Source organism: Neoarius graeffei, chromosome 10, assembly GCF_027579695.1.
Source record: "Neoarius graeffei isolate fNeoGra1 chromosome 10, fNeoGra1.pri, whole genome shotgun sequence".
Taxonomy (NCBI): domain Eukaryota; kingdom Metazoa; phylum Chordata; class Actinopteri; order Siluriformes; family Ariidae; genus Neoarius; species Neoarius graeffei.
In genome coordinates this window covers 63,535,348-63,553,075 of record NC_083578.1, presented here as the reverse complement: position 1 = coordinate 63,553,075, position 17,728 = coordinate 63,535,348, and the positions used below count along the sequence as shown (strand labels likewise).

Sequence of the window (17,728 nt, the reverse complement as noted above, 5' to 3'; positions counted from 1 at the left end):
CTGCATGGGTTTCCTCCAGGTTCTCTGGTTTCTTCCCATCTCCCAAAAGTACTCCACTAGGTGAATCAGCTATACTAAATTGCTCCTAGGAATGAATGAGTGTGTGAATGTGTATGCATAGCAGGTATAGGCTGACCATTGGAAAGTTCAGGAATTTCCCCAGTGGGCCAATCTTATGAGGGCCGGCCTCTCCCCTCTCCCCCCAACCTCAGCATAGAGCCTATATACAGATATTCAATGTCATCTTAGCTGCAGCTACATGGCTGGTGTAATTCGTAATAGCAGGAAGCAGTTGTTATCACAACTGAAAGTATCTAACACTCGAGTAGTTGGTATCTAGCACTCATTAAAAGTAATCTAGCACCTGTGACTGGCGGTGCAAAGAAGGTGCACCAGAAAAAAAAGAAAAGAAAAGGAAAAGGCTTTGCTGGCTCATGCCACATAGTGTGCTAAAATAAGGGATTTATTTAAGCAGTCAGCAGGTGGTGATGAGGACAGTGACGAAGAGGCAGAAACATTCAAAGAGGAGTGAGCATGGAGCAGGTGCTTTGTCATGATTACACGCGGTGTGCTGTGAACTAGATAAATGAACTGAAAAACAATGTTTTTGTTAACCTTGGGGTTTCAATGCCAGAGAGCTGCTGCAGGTTGGATCATTTCCAAGGTTTAACTATTCAGTCATTGCACAAACATTTAGAGAAGTTTATGCTAAATTTCTCTAAAGTGTTTAAAAAATGGTTAGCATCCTTGACTGTAAATGGGTAAAATAAACATGTAAATTTGATCATTTTCTTCTTGACTACTCATCAATTCTTTTTCACATTATAACCTGCAAGCCCTATAATTAACATTTATTACACGAAATCGAGTCGTACATGAGCTGATAGCTGACAAGGCGTGTAGCACCGACTTGGCTATTAGCCATGTACGACGAGATTGAGTGGAATAATTATTTTATTATATCCACATTCACTGGATTTTGAGAAATGGAGCATTTTAATTTTTATTTATTGCAAATTCGAGAAATAAAAACTTTATACAAAACGTCTGACAAAATCATTTCCGCTTAGGTGGACTTCTTAAAAACCTATCGATGGCTGCACAAATTGACTTCAGTGTTTTTTTTTTGTTGTTTTTTGTAGTAGATAGTGCCATCTTGCTGTCGTGCTGAGGTATAGAAAGACTTTAGACATTTATTTAATTCTCCCTTGGACATTTCAGTTATGTAATTTTCAAACTTCTTTGAGCTTTTGAACCAGTCTAAAAAAAATTAAACAAATTTTAATGCTTAAAGATGAAGAATGTCAACAAACTGGTGAAATGACAGTAGCAATTTGTGAAAAATGCTATAATAATAATTCTTGAAAATAAAAGAAAGATATGTTCTTACCATCAAATATTTTTATTCCATCTTTTGTTGCTTTTTTGTATTTTTGGGGGGTTTTCTTTTCATTTAGAGCAACATGCGCCGCCATTTTGTTTTTCTCTACTCACGGTACATGAGGAGTAGTAGAGTAGCCAATCAGAGCGTGTGATTGCTCATATCCAGTGAATGTGGATAGAATAATATTTGATAGGTAGCCCAGCAATGAAATTATTTGTTAGATAGGCCTACTTACTCTATAGTCTAAACAAACATGGCTCTGAACATGAAAGGGAGACAGTGGAGGAGGAGGAAGCGGGAACCAGTATACTGTATATCCAGTTAGGTGTGACTATGAAGTAAATTAGAACACAATACATCATTCAGGTTAGACTAGGTTAGACTACCTAATTCAAGTTATTTCTTGTTCCAGTACAAGAAATAGAATGGATGGCAAGTATGTTGCATAATACACCACACATATTTGCCTATATCAATGTTAGTTTATTCATCATGAATTTACTGAATACAACAATATTTGATGCTGATATCAGACAGTCCAAATGATGTCTGTTAAAAATGTATAAAACAAACAGATGGACAAATTAAAAATTTTGTTGATGGACAAACATGTTTTTTCAGCTCACATTTGGTGTATCGAATTGGGGCCACTTGACAGCAAATTCCTGGGCTGCTTTTTTGTTGCCTGTCCACCATTAATGCATGGTGCCCTATGATGGACTGGCATTACATCCAAAGTGGATTCCCACCAGTGTTCCCAGGATAGCCACCCGATCTACCACAACCCTGACATTTACTGAAGATGGAGGAATGATAAATGAATACCAAACTTCAAAAAATAATTGTAGAGCCAATACAGATGCTCTGTCCAAGAGCTCACAGAAAGTGACCACTTTGAAAATACATGATATGACTGGTTATTTCTACCTGTCACAGTCTCAGTGTCTATTACTGAGCCTTGGTTTCTGTTATTTTCTTGTTTTGTTATCTTGGGCGGCACGCTGGTATAGTCTCTGTCTCTTCACAGCAAGAAGGTTCTGAGTTTGAGCCCAGTGGTCAACGGGGGCCTTGCTGTGTGGAGTTTGCATGTTCTCTCCGTGTCTGCATGGGTTTCCTCCGGGTGCTCCGGTTTCCCCTCACAGTTCAAAGACATGCAGTTAGGTTAACATGGGGTGGCCTTAGGCTGAGGTGCCCTTGAGCGAGGCACCTAACCCCCAACTACTCCCCAGGTGCTGTAGCATGGCTAATCACTGTTCTGGGTATGTGTGCGTGTGCTCATTGCTCATGTGTGTGTGCATGTGTGTGTTCACTGCTTCAGATGGGTTAAATGCAGAGAGGAATTTCACAAGTGTACGTGTGACGAATAAACTTCTTCTTCTTGTTTTTGCCTGTGTTAGTCTTATATTGGTATTTGCTTGACTTGACAACAGTTGTTAATTTTGGATTGTTGGTTTTCAAAATAAAACTGATCACACAAGTGTTCACCACTAAAATATTGAATAAAATCTGTAAAGGACAGAGAAGGAGGAGGAGGATTCCAGGAGGCTTGGTGTGCAGTTTGTGTTTCAGTTCATCCCAAAAGTATTGAGAGAGTGTGAGGTCAGGGCTTTGAGCAGGCCACTAGAGTTTTTCCTATCCAACCTTGGCAAACTGTCTCTTTATAGACCTTGTTTTCTGCAGAGAAGTGCTGTCATGCTGGAATGTGTTTGGGCCCCTTAGTTCCAGTTAAAGGAAATCATAGTCTTAAAGCATACAAATGCATTCTTGAAAACTTTGTGCCTCTAACGTTTTGCCAACAGTACGGGGAAGATCCACACATGGGTGTGATGGTCACGTTTCCATGGCCATTCTTTTGGAATTGTTGGTGCACACTCTGTTTTAAAGGGAATGAGAGAACAAAGTTTGATGGGATATAACAGTATCCCATTCACAGATATGTGAATTCTTGTATCAAGAACACGTTTGATAATGTATGAATTCTAACTGAACCCCTTTTCCAATTGATCCAACCTTTTCCAGGTTACTGCATGCACCACTGGTCGTAAAAACAACCAGGCTAAAAGATACCATGACCCTAGGACTTTTTTGCATTTGTGCCATTATCATAAAAATAAGCACCTGTGTCTCTATGAATTTTTCTGTGCATCCTTAGGACACCGGTCGCAACATCAAGAAGAACCTGGGGGAATGGATAAAATATAGACTAGTTGCAGTTCCTCATGGAAATGACATTGCCTCTCTGTTTGAACTGGACCCCACGACATTGCAGAAGACTGACTCATATGTGCCAAGGTGCTGTTCTGTTGCTGTCTGGACAAATAACAATCATGTCGATAGTCTATGACTGTGTAGACTAAAATGAAAATCTCTTCATTTTTAAACAGTAGTTTTGTGTGCAAATGTTTTGTTCTCCTCCAAACAGAAACTCTTATGTACGTTTTCGACATCTGTGCACAAACACATGGATCCATGGCACCAATGTGCCTATTGACATTGATGAAGAAAGGCCCATTCGCTTGATGGTGAGAAATTCTAAATTTTACTTATCCTTTCCTGGTAGACATTATAATTCATTATATATGAAAATGAATTTGTAGGAAATAATCTTGCTGTCAACACATCATTTCTATGTTTCTAAACTTGACTGTGACATGGTGATAGCACTTTTTTTTCTGTCCTTATAGCTGGGAACTTGTGCCACTAAAGAGGACAAAGAGGCGTTTGCCATTGTCTCTGTGCCCACCATGGAGATTCGAGATCTAGATTTTGCTAATGATGCCAGCGCCATGTTGAGCACAGTGGTGGAGAAATTTAATGCTGGATATCTCTCTCCAAATGATCGGAGGTCAAGTAAACACATAAGAGCTAAAATACTAAAGCAAAAATGCTGAAAATACTGAAACCTAAAACAAAACCACTCTGACTGTTATAGTGTAGTTGGAGACATGCACTTACTTGAACTCTAAATGTCGCTTGAGTTACAGTGGACAGAAAATGAATAGACTCACTTTAGCTATTTACACATGTAGTTGACCTATAAACTGGAGTTAAAATAGAATAAATCTATTTTTAGCTCATCTGGCAACAGGCGATGACCTTATGCCATCATGTGTTGTCCGTCGGCTGTCTGTCGTCATCCACATTGCATGAAAATCGTTTCTTCTCTCTCAATTCTTTACTGATTTTTATTCTTTTTGGCAGGATGGTAGGTCTGCCTGGGGTGCATATAGCTTCTACCCAAATTTGCATAATTGCAATTAATAATGAAGATATGGTGTAATTAAGCCCTAACGAGCAGTTTCCACACAAATCAATTCTTTCCCTCAATTCTTCAATGATTTTGATTCTTTCTGGTATGAAGGTAGGGGTACCAAGGGTGCATATAACTTCTACCCAGATTTGCTTAATTACAATTATTAATGAAGTTATGGACTAATTAAACCTTAATGAGTAGTTCAACAAAAAAAAATCTCTTCTTCTCGGTCAATTCCTCACCATTTTGGATTCTTTCTGGCAAATGGGTAAGTATTCCTAGGGTGTATATAGCTTCTATATATAGCTTGTATATAGTGTATATAGCTTGCACCATTTATTGCGCAAGGTGGCCCACTTTAGATCATTCCTTCTGGACTAGACGGGGCCAGAGTGAGCTACGCTGTCTTTGACAGTCTCGTTTAATCTACACTTAAAAATGCCAAAGTGAAATGTTAACAATGAAAAATGCTCTAACCTAATTTATAAATGAACAATTACAATAACTTTCAAACCAGGGGATTGAAAATGGTTTGTAATTCATATTCTAACAATGCAGTGACCCCAAGCAAAAAGCCAAAGCTACCATGGATTGGCTTGTTAGGAACAAGATGGAAGTTCTGGCATGGCCTAGTTAAAGCCCTGACCTAAATCCAATTGGAAACCTATGGAAAACCGAATATCCATTAGCAAAAACCAAATAACCTCTTCCAGCTTAAACAGTTCTGCAAAGTAGAGTGGGGAAAGATCTCCAAGTCCAGGTGTATCAATCTTGTGGAAAGCTACCCAGAAAGATTGGCAGCTGTAGTTACTGCCAAAGGTGCCTTTTGTCAAGTATTAACTCTCAGACGAGTATACTTAGGAAATGAGGAAATTTAAGTTCTGTCAAGTTTACAGAACCTGATACAAACAAAATGTAAAAATTCTGAAAGGGGATGTGTTCATTTTCTATCCACTGTACACTGATAAATACACAAACACCAGCAAGTTTTTTTTTTTTTCGGTCATTTTCCTGAATGTCCGTTATATTATTGTGTAGATATGCTATTAAGTTGCTGGAGGACCTTGTGTTTTTTGTGGTGGACCAGTCAAACACTGGGCAGCCTGTGCTGGATGTGGTGATGACCAAGCCCAACCGTGAGAGGCAGAAACTAATGCGGGAGCAGCATATTATCAAACAGGTGTTATGTCTCTGCAGCATTTCACTCTAAATACTGATGACTGAAAGCACTGATCTTGTAGAATTCATTTTTAAATGACCACAAGTTGAACAGCACACATCCAAGCATGGATAAATCACTAGCCCAGGTGACTAGACTAGCAGATTTTGTGTGAAAAAGAGGGGAAAAAAACCACTACTTCATATTATTAACTTTAGCAAAACAAAGTCTTTTACTTGGTTTGTATGTTTAAATGCACTTCATATTTAACAGGACATACCTTGATGCTATAACTATAGGGTGCACTACTTGCTCTGAAACCCCATGATGTGCTACTTAAAAACCTCCAAAGAATAGGATAACAATAATATGCATGTTTATTTATCTTAATGGGCGGCACGGTGGTGTAGTGGTTAGCGCTGTCACCTCACAGCAAGAAGGTCCAGGTTCGAGCCCCATGGCCGGCGAGGGCCTTTCTGTGCGGAGTTTGCATGTTCTCCCCGTGTCCACGTGGGTTTCCTCCGGGTGCTCCGGTTTCCCCCACAGTCCAAAGACATGCAGGTTAGGTTAACTGGTGACTCTAAATTGACCGTAGGTGTGAATGTGAGTGTGAATGGTTGTCTGTGTCTATGTGTCGGCCCTGTGATGACCTGGCAACATGTCCAGGGTGTACCCCGCCTTTCGCCCGTAGTCAGCTGGGATAGGCTCCAGCTTGCCTGCGACTCTGTAGAACAGGATAAAGCGGCTAGAGATAATGAGATGAGATGAGATTTATCTTAGTCAGTATTATTGTACTTAACTAACTAACTAACTAACTAACTAACTAACTAACTAACTAACTAACTAACTAACTAACTAACTAGGTAACAATGCATTATTACATTGCATTAACTGCCACTTTTTAGCCTCGCCAATTAGGTTTCTGGGCAACCAAAACATGAGACTGGACATGTTAATAAACTGATGAGTTGTCTACCTCAGTAAGAAACTGTAGTCAGACCACAGTTAGAAGTTACTTACTAATTACTAGTAATTGCTGACTAATTAGTAGTCATGACAAATTAGAAATCAGATTTTTTTTAAAAAAGAAACAATCATATTGACATTGTTTTGGTTCTAGTCATATGCCTGCTGTTCATCATTAGGTCACATGTTGTATAGTAACTATTTAATTCATGTCATTTTAGATATTTGGGATTATTAAGACTCCTTTTAAAGAAAGAGGAGAGGAACCCCCTTTGTTGAAGTTGGAGGAACTGGCTGATCAGAAGAATACTCCATATCAGTACATGCTGCGTCTGTGCTACCGAATCCTCCGCCACTCCCAAGAGGATTACCGCAAAAACCAGGTATAAATACACAAAACAGTACTGTGCATTTAACGTTTTGTAAATGCCCTTGCAGTGATGATAAAATAATTAACACATATACAGTATGTACTATTTTCAACCAAACATGGAAATATACTGTAAGGAGTTAAAAGTCTAATTATACAACATAGCTTTTGGTGACTACCAGCCATAGTAGGGGACATCAAGTGTCATGGATTAACATCAAGTCAAAACCTCATTCTTTTTTTCCCCTGTTCTTAGGAGGACATCGCCAAACAGTTTGGGTTGATGCAGTCTCAGATTGGCTATGACATTCTGGCTGAGGACACAATCACAGCCTTGCTGCATAACAACCGCAAGCTATTGGAAAAACACATCACTAAAACTGAGGTTGAGACCTTTGTCAGCCTGGTGCGCAAGAACAAGGAGCCCAGGTTAGTTATTTTAATCATCTTTTTAAATCATCTTCCTATATGGATTCAAAATGTCTTTCTGTTTTACAATTTATTAGCATGTAATTAAAAATGAGTTGTGGCTGTTTTGAAGAGGTTAAATCAGGGTTGTCAAATTCATTTCAGGTAACTGGCCACATTACACTTTAGGCAAAAAAAAAAATCCATTTAGTGACCATACAGCTGTTCATTCTGGTCTGCTAATTTGATAAGAGAAGCAGTGTTCCAGTGGAAGAAAGAAGAAGAAACCTTTATTTGTTACATGCACACTCAAACACAGTGAGATTCATCCTCTGCATTTCACCCATCTGAAGCAGTGAACACACACCCAGAGCAGTGGGCAGCCATACTACAGCGCCCGAGGAGCAGTTAGGGGTTAGGTACCTTGCTCAAGGGCACTTCAGCCCAAGGCCGCCCCATGTTAACCTAACTGCATGTCTTTGGACTGTGGGGGAAACCGGAGCACCCGGAGAACATGCAAACTCCACACAGAAAGGCCCCCCGTTGGCCACTGGGCTTGAACCCAGAACCTTCTTGCTGTGAGGTGACAGTGCTAACCACTACATCATTGATATTTAGTATAAGTTGTAGATCTTTGTCAGTCTATTTTACATCTATTTTCCCAGATATAATGAAAATAAGGGGCGGCACAGTGGTGTAGTGGTTAGCGCTGTCGCCTCACAGCAAGAAGGTCCAGGTTCGAGCCCCGTGGCCGGCGAGGGTCTTTCTGTGCGGAGTTTGCATGTTCTCCCCGTGTCCCCATGTCTGCGTGGGTTTCCTCTGGGTGCTCCAGTTTCCCCCACAGTCCAAAGACATGCAGGTTAGGTTAACTGGTGACTCTAAATTGACCGTAGGTGTGAATGTGAGTGTGAATGGTTGTCTGTGTCTATGTGTCAGCCCTGTGATGACCTGGCGACTTGTCCAGGGTGTACCCCGCCTTTCGCCCGTAGTCAGCTGGGATAGGCTCCAGCTTGCCTGCGACCCTGTAGAACAAGATAAAGCGGCTAGAGATAATGAGATGAGATGAGATAACGAAAATAAAAATGTCCATATTGTGTCTGAAATGGCAGTTACTCTATGTTCATTTCTTGTTTAGAGATCGATTGTATAAAAGCAGTATCACACTCGCAATCATACTCCGTCAAAACCGTGCTGATATCTACTACAACAACAAGAAGTTTAATTTATGTAGCACCTTTCACCAACCCAAGGGCACTTTACAAAGTAATGGGACCACACAAAGAGAAGCAAATCAACCAAAAGAAAACATGACTGATAAGAGACACAGAAAACAAAATGACAATTTACATGAGCATAATAATAATAGACTAGCTCAAAGCACTGAAAAAGATAGAACAGTCAGTGATCAGGAGAAAGAATAGCAGAGAGATAAGATCTGAGATGATTTTTATTCCCTGCTGGCCGAAAGGCCCAAGGGGGGATTATGTTGTGGCGATGTCCGTCTGTCCTGGGAAGCTTCTGAAATCAACTCCTCACAATTTTTGGAGGAATTTCATGAAACTTGGCAGGATTCTTTGTTATGTCGGTAATACGCATATTACAATTTTGTTCAATTCAGTCGCATTTCTTTGTTATGTGTCGGTAATACGCATATTACAATTTTGTTCAATTCAGTCGCATTTTACCTGAGTTATGGCATAGTTGCCAGCGGGGGATATTGTGCTCTCAGAGCACTCTTGTTGAATTTGGGAAGAGATGTACAATCCCAAAGACACTGAGGGAGAGAAGTCCACAGCTTGGGAACTGCAACCCTAAATACCCTGGATCCCATGGTGGATAGCTTAAATTTGGGGACAGACAGCAGACCAGAAGATGAAGCTCTGAGACTGCGAATGGGAGAGTAGAGTTGAAGTAAGTCAGTTAGATATTGAGGAGTGTGGCCATGGAGAGCTTTAAATGTGAACAGAATAATTATACCTCCCACAAACAAAGTTTGCGGGGGGTATATAGGAATCACCCTGTCCATCCGTCTGTCCATGTGTCTTGTAAGCACAACTCCTCCTCAACAGTTTGATGGATTTTGATGAAACCTTACACAGTTGCAGTATACCACCTGAAGATGGGGCATGAAGGAAAATAATCCCAGTCTGATGTTTCAAAGGGGAGATAAATACAGTATGTTTTATTTACCAGCTGGGAGGTCCGTATCATGAAATACCGTGACCGAGGTTTTGAAAGTACTGACCGAGGCCCTCTGGACCGAGGTCAGTATTCAAGGCCAAGGTCACGGTATTTCACCATACGGACCGACCTTAAGCTGGTAAATAATATATTTATATTTTTCTTTACCAAATGCTAACAGAAAATGAGAGCGCCCGAAAGGGAAAACCGAGCCGAGCTGAGCTGCCATTTTGAATCCTCATTCACGGCTGTAATGCAAATTGCTTCCTCCTCAGTATACAAGTGCACTTCCATGGCAGGAAAAAAACTACATTTTGCCGCCTATATAGTCCCCTATTTATACAAAATTGAGTCATTCAGGATTCAGCCATGTTTTTGCTCGGCGTTAGCAAGTTACAGGTTTTTAGCTTTCTCCTGAAATGTTTTCTTTTATTTTGTCTTCCTCAGGGTAGTAAAACTCGCTTTCGCTGTGAACACTGTTGTTATTGCTATCCATGCTGTAAAATTAATGCTATTCTCCTGAGAAATGCGAAAATGAATGTTGACAAAAATTGCTACTATGTTTGTTGTTGTTGTGAATGAGCGAGTCGCCAGAGGTCCATAACCAGGGTCTGTAACCGGGGTCCGTACCGTAGGATACGGACCCGCTCACCAGCCAATCAGAGCGTGGGATTTGATGGAAACCGGACCGCAAAAAAAAATAATTCAACTTATTCCCTTACATATGGCAATATATGATGGCAGGTAGAGCCCTGCACTCCCGCGGGAGTCCTGCGGGACCCGCCGCAAAGCAGTGCGGCGCGGGACAAATTTTGAAAGCTCATTGCAGGCGCGGGCGGGACCGGAAGTGCACATATGCGCACGCGGGCGGGAGCGGGAGTGCACATATGCGGCGCGGGTGGGAGTGGTGATAAGCTGCAGTCCCGCTAACTAAAAACGTGTTTGAAATAAAATTTATAAATTATTAATTTATGTCTATCATATATAATTTGTGCTGGATATTTTATTTGGCATTAATAAAAACATTTTAAGATGCCTAAATTTGCAGAGAGAGTCAGATTGCCAGATTGAGGCCCTGTCCACACGGCAACGGATTCAGGTGACTCCGATACAATTGCTTATCGTTTAGGCCTGGCGTCCACACGGCGCCGGCGTTTTGGGTGCCCAAAACGCAATCTTTTTGAGAACGGGTTCCAGAGTGGAAAGATCTGGCAACGTTGCCGTTGTGAAGTCGTCTGGATGAGTAAAACGGATTTGTTTACGATGACGTCACAACCACATGACTGTGAATGCTTCACGCCGGGTAGAAGTGTAACGAATATCACCAGGAAAAAGCCTTACAGAGCACTAGTGAGAGTGAAACACGAGCTTGGATATTATTATTATTATTATTATTATTATGTTCAGTGTTAGTTCACAGTAGTAATGCAAGAAGCAGAATAGTGACAGTAATAGTGAAGCAAAAACATGCAATTGTACAAACACTGCAGCTCTACAGCAAAATATTCATTTATAAAATGGTCTGATTCTTAACACCAGTAGTGCCAATGATCTCATTGCGATGCGATGCGAGTTGTCAAGAAATCCTATAACTTGGTTCATGAAACGCGCTTACAAAATATTTTCACTGTGAATATTTATTGTGTAATGCCTGGTGCAAAGTGAGAGAGAGAGAATAGCCCTTAGGGCAGAGTCAATCCCGCCAGCAAAAATAAGGGGAAAAAAGGAGCGATCTCACCTCTTCAGATGATGGTTTAAGTCCTACAATACATTCCTCAAAAAAGGGCGTAGAAAAGCAAATTAATCCATCAACGTGTATCATTCAATTTATTCCGGACAATTAAAGACGCCGCCTTCCGCGTACGTCATCCTCGTCGCCATTTTGGAAAGGTCAAAGCGGAGAATAAAGATTAGCTGCGTTTAACTGTACCAACAGGTTTACCGTCCAAAGGAGATCACATGGGATTACCTTTCACAGGTGAGAAACAGCAAATTAATCCATCAACGTGTAGTATTCAATTTATTCCGGACCATTAAAGACGCCGCCTTCCGCGTACGTCATCCTCGCCGCCATATTGGAAAGGTCAAAGCGGAGAATAAAGATTAGCTGCGTTTAACTGTACCAACAGGTTTACCGTCCAAACGAGATCACATGGGATTACCTTTCACAGGTGAGACTGGAAAAATACTTTTCATTGTATTTGGTCATTATAATGTAATTTTACGAACAGATTTTCCTGACTTTGTGGCTAATATGAAGTCTCGCGCATAATAGTTTATGCGCATGCGTCCTTACTTCTATTCCCATACGAAAAAGAACAGTAAAGAACTTATAAGAGTTTACCACTGTCTTAGTAGTAAATCCTTATAAATATAAGGATAAATCCTTATAAGGATTTATAAATAAATATATATGCCATGTATGATTTACTCCTGAAAGTGGCCCATTTTGCATTTTCCTCATACAAATTTTTTATGAAAATCTAGTATGTATGAAGTGAACATTGTGCATGTTTTTTACAGATAATGTGTATGATGAATTACACCGTCTTTGTATGCTTCATGTAATGTTTGTAGTTTTAAATTATATTTTACAGTTTAAAATGTATATGCCTTTTATATGTAAATCCACATATGTTTGTGTTGGATTTACATATAAAAGGCATGTACATTTTAAACTGTAAAATATAATTTAAAACTACAAACATTACATGAAGCATACAAAGACAGTGTAATTCATCATACACATTATCTGTAAAAACCATGCACAATGTTCACTTCATACATACTAGATTTTCATAAATTTGTATGAGGAAAATGCAAAATGGGCCACTTTCAGGAGTAAATCATACATGGCATATATATTTATTTATATTTATAAGGATTTACTACTAAGACAGTGGTAAACTCTTATAAGTTCTTTACTGTTCTTTTTCGTATGGGTTGTTCTGGTGTGTCCGAAGGGACCGTCTTACAGCGCCCCTAGAGGTGTGGCATGTGTATTGCATCGTTTTCAGCAAGCGTTGCGTTGCCATATGGACCTGATTTCTACTGATCGTTGCCCATTTGGAGGCGATATTTTTTTTAAATAACATCACGTTGCCGTTGTCGTGTGGATGTGGCCTGAGTGAGGAATGGCATCTTAAATTTGCCATTGATCACCCTAACGGGAAATCCTTTGATCACTCTAATGACTCGCCGTTCACACCCAGCCTCCAGTGACCCACACTAACATGATGCCTCAGTGACACCTTAGATGAGCTGGTCATCAGAATTATGATTCTGATTCAGGAGAGGATAAATATCTCTCGTTCGTTTCTCGATTCTTTTCCTCTTCCGTGTTTGAGATCTCCGATCATGGCAGAAGAGACAATATTCGTGCTTTATTATTTCAGAATTTAAGAGCCTTCGGAATCGATTGTTCAGTCTTGGGGAAAAAGATTGTGTTTGTGACTGGCTCATTTGGCTCTTTTTAAATATTTATTCAGTTTTAAGAAGACAGCGTCTGTAAACTCAATGCTATCCCAGAAATCCTTCCTGTAATATGCAAATTTGGCCGCCTCTGATTGGACAGCGTGACGCATCAACAGGCAGAAAAAGTGTAAAAGTACGAAATGTGTTGAGATGAAACAGTAAAGATCAGATTCAATGCAATATTTATCAACGAACAACTTAAAGTTAATATAATAGTGTACTTTATATTATAATCAAGCATGTCAAGCCTACCGTCACTGTGTAACCTGTCTCTCTGATTAGAGCTGTAGACTAACTCAAGCAGTAAATCACTTCACTGAGTGAAGTGGAAGAAGAGTGAAGTTCACTCCTCTTGCTAGCTCTGCTTTGCAAAAAAAAAAAAAAAGCCCATTCACTTTTTTATGCTGATCAGAGAATTACAATGGTTTCTCATGTGATAAAAATGTGCGATTCGCGATTAAATATTTTAATCGCTTGACAGCACTAATTATTATTATTATTAGAGACACTACATGCTGAATTTAGAAACAAGGTAAATAATAACAAACGTGAACGTGAGCTGTAGATATTTATGCTCAAATCCACTCAAAGTAGGGGGCGGGGCACCATCACGCTGTGTCAAGACGAACTTTCCTGAGAAATAACGCGAACGTCTGCATCATGCGGGATTTGCGGGCGGGAGCGGGACAAAATATGGCGGGCGGGAGCGGGACTGAAAATCATAATTTTTTTGTGGGCGCAGGTGGGAGCAGGACTGAAAATCATAATTCTTTGCGGGCGCGGGCGGGAGCCTGACTGCACAATGCGGGCGGGAGCGGGACTGAAAAATCCGACCCGCGCAGACCTCTAATGGCAGGCTCGTAAGTGGGGGGGCTATTCTATACTGATTTTACTCACAGTTCTAGTTTTATACTGAATGTGATATACAACAGGGAGCCAGTGGAGGTTCTGGAGGATTGGGGTGATGTGTGCTGAGCGTTTAGTGTGGGTGAGGACTCTGGCTGCAGCGTTTTGAATATATTGGTTGGAAGACTAATGAACAAAACAGAATAATCTAATTTTGACCAACGTTTCTGTTTTCTTTTGACTGAATGTGAGTCCATACCTTCTGTAGACCCTTTCTATTATCTCCAGATCTCACTGTAAGGCCTCCTTACTTTGGGAAAACCATATCGTCAGCATAGAGGATGTGATAACATGCCGATGTTCCAGATGCTGGATGTTTTGCTCACTATCTTTGGTCAGTTGCCTTCATTGGAATATGGTATTGGAAATGTATACCGAACTCGTCTCCCAGCTGTAACATCAGTTCATGACTTAGTACTTGGCATACTGTAACAAAGTAGATGTTGAATATTATCAGAGATTCAATGCTGCCTTGTCTGCAGCCAGTCTCTATAGGGAATTCTTGCCAGAAGCCCTTTATTTTGGCAGTCATTTGATGGTATATAGATTTCACCAATGCCACCAAGTGATGCGCTCCTAGTCTGATGTCTAGCACTTTGAACAAAAACTGACGTGAAAGGGTATCATAAGCTGCTGTCTATTAAAACTACTACTGGAAGAAGTGATTGGTTCCAAATCAATCCGAAGAAGGTCCGTTTTACCAGTATTAAGTTTTAAAAAGTTCGCATTTATCCACAGCTTTAGGTCGTGGATGCATTCAGAGAGGGAAGAGGCGGAGCAGATGTAGAAGGCTTCTAGCTGATATAAATCTACATATCATCTGCATAGCAATGAAAATTCAAACCATGATGGCAGATGAGTTGGCCGAAGGGTAGCATGTAGATAATGAACAGAAGAGGACCCCGTGGGATGCCAAAATAGAAGGAGGCCATAAAAGACATGTACTTGGTGATTGAAATTAAATACTGTTGATCTGTGAGAGAGGATGTTAACCAGTAAAGGCAGAACCAGAAATACCGATGGCCGAGAGACGGCAGAGAGCTAGTTCATGACAGTGTCAAAAGCACAGCTAAGGGCCAAAAGAAGGAGTATATTAACAGCATCAGCAGAGGAAAGGTCATTAACTAGCCTAAGAAGCAGATGAGTGAAAACTAGATTGAAATACTCAAGTCAAGTTTATTTTTATAGCGCTTTTAACAATAGACATTGTCGCAAAGCAGCTTTACAGAATTTGAATGACTTTAAACATGAACTAATTTTATCCCTAAACTATCCTCAATGAGCAAGCCTGTAGTGACAGTGGCAAGGAAAAACTCCCTCAGATGACATGAGAAATACTTGGTCATTTATTTATTGAGGAAAATGATCCAATATTACATATCTGTGAGTGGCAAAAGTATGTGAACCTCCAGGATTAGCAATTAATTTGAAGGTGAAATTAGATTCAGGTGTTTTCAATCAATGGGATGACAATCAGGTGTGAGTGGGCACCTTGTTTTATTTAAAGAACAGGGATCTATCAAAGTCTGATCTTCACAACACATGTTTGTGGAAGTGTATCTTGACATGAACAAAGGAGATTTCTGAGGACCTCAGAAAAAGCGTTGTTGATACTCTTCAGGCTGGAAAAGTTTATAAAACCATCTCTAAAGAGTTTGGACTCCACCAATCCACAGTCAAACAGATTGTGTTCAAATGGAGGAAATTCAGGACCATTGTTACCCTCCCCAGGAGTGGTCGACCAACAAAGATCACTCCAACAGCAAGGCGTGTAATAGTCGGCGAGGTCACAAAGGACCCCAGGGTAACTTCTAAGCAACTGAAGGCCTCTCTCACATTGGCTAATGTTCCTCAGTCCACCATCAGGAGAACACTGAACAACAATGCTGTGCATGGCAGGGTTGCAAGGAGAAACCCACTGCTCTCCAGAAAGAACATTGCTGCTCGTCTGCAGTTTGCTAAAGATCACGTGGACAAACCAGAAGGCTATTGGAAAAATGTTTTGTGGATGGATGAGACCAAAATAGAACTTTTTGGTTTGAATGAGAAGCGTTATGTTTGGAGAAAGGAAAACACTGCATTCCAGCATAAGAACCTTATCGCATCTGTGAAACATGGTGGTGGTAGTATCATGGTTTGGGCCTGTTTTGCTGCATCTGGGCGAGGATGGCTTGCCATCATTGATGGAACAATGAATTCTGAATTATACCAGCGAATTCTAAAAGAAAATGTCAGGACATCTGTCCATGAACTGAATCTCAAGAGAAGGTGGGTCATGCAGCAAGACAACGACCCTAAGCACACAAGTTGTTCTACCAAAGAATGGTTAAAGAAGAATAAAGTTAATGTTTTGGAATGGCCAAGTCAAAGTCCTGATCTTAATCCAATTGAAATGTTGTGGAAGGACCTGAAGCGAGCAGTTCATGTGAGGAAACTCACCAACATCCCAGAGTTGAAGCCGTTCTGTACGGAGGAATGGGCTAAAATTCCTCCAAGCCGGTGTGCAGGACTGATCAACAGTTACTGGAAATGTTTAGTTGCAGTTATTGCTGCACAAGGGGGTCACACCAGATACTGAAAGCAAAGATTCACATACTTTTGCCACTCACAGATATGTAATATTGGATCATTTTCCTCAATAAATAAATGACCAAGTATAATATTTTTGTCTCATTTGTTTAACTGGTTTCTCTTTATCTACTTTTCGGACTTGTGTGAAAATCTGATGATAGGTCATATTTATGCAGAAATATAGAAAATTCTAAAGGGTTCACAAACTTTTAAGCACCACTGTATGGCAGATTAGAGATCGGTCTACTATTACTAAAAATAAATAGATTGAGACCATTTTTATTTCATTTTATTTTATTTTTTAGTATTTGAGTGACTGCCACAGTTTTTAAATCAGTTGTGACAATAGCAGAGAGAAGGGATCTGTTAATCAGATGAAAGATGAGCTCAGCAGTAATGAAGGTCGTTTTTTTATGGGGGGGTGGGAGCAGGGTCTAACTGACAGTAAGAAGAGTTTGGGTTTTTAATGAACTCAGCAACAGATGGAGGAGCAGTGAGAGTAAAAGTCAAGTCAAATCAAGTCAAGTTTATTTCTATAGCACTTTTAACAATAGACATTGTCGCAAAGCAGCTTTGCAGAATTTGAATGACTTTAAACATAAGCTAATTTTATCCCCAATCCCTAAAAGAAAATAGCAAGAGTAGGGAGCGCGTTATAGAAACTTCAGAAGAGGAAGAGATAGTGATAGAGAAACAGTTGCAAATATAAATGATTTTATGAGGGAAAAACTGTAGGAAAGAATCTCACAGTTCTGCAGAACCACCCAGACCAGTAACAAATGGCTGAATAATCTTGTTACTTATAGAAAAAAGCGATCTAGGCCTACTGGTGGCATTACTAATAGAGACAGAAGAGTTGTACACACTGTGAATCTCAGAGGGAAAGATAAGTCAAGCACTGAGGGGGGAGAGAGAGAGGAGGCAGAGAGGGCAGACAAGAAGGTATTTGGATCAACAGACTTGAGATTTTGATGAGTGATTTTTAGTTTTATCTTGTCTATGTATGGTGACTGATGAAAAACAGATCTGAATGAGATGAGATACCAGATCAGAGAT

General features: G+C 40.3%; 1 protein-coding gene across 1 annotated transcript in view; it reads left to right on the top strand.

The window, feature by feature from the left end:
• Nucleotides 1-17,728, top strand: part of itpr3 (inositol 1,4,5-trisphosphate receptor, type 3) — an 85,419-nt gene that overhangs the window by 17,797 nt on the left and 49,894 nt on the right. The window contains exons 11-16 of the mRNA XM_060932074.1: nucleotides 3,537-3,676; nucleotides 3,807-3,906; nucleotides 4,069-4,229; nucleotides 5,676-5,817; nucleotides 6,984-7,145; nucleotides 7,389-7,561. Of these exons, the coding sequence (XP_060788057.1) occupies nucleotides 3,537-3,676; nucleotides 3,807-3,906; nucleotides 4,069-4,229; nucleotides 5,676-5,817; nucleotides 6,984-7,145; nucleotides 7,389-7,561 (878 nt within the window). The remainder of the gene's footprint in view (nucleotides 1-3,536; nucleotides 3,677-3,806; nucleotides 3,907-4,068; nucleotides 4,230-5,675; nucleotides 5,818-6,983; nucleotides 7,146-7,388; nucleotides 7,562-17,728) is intronic.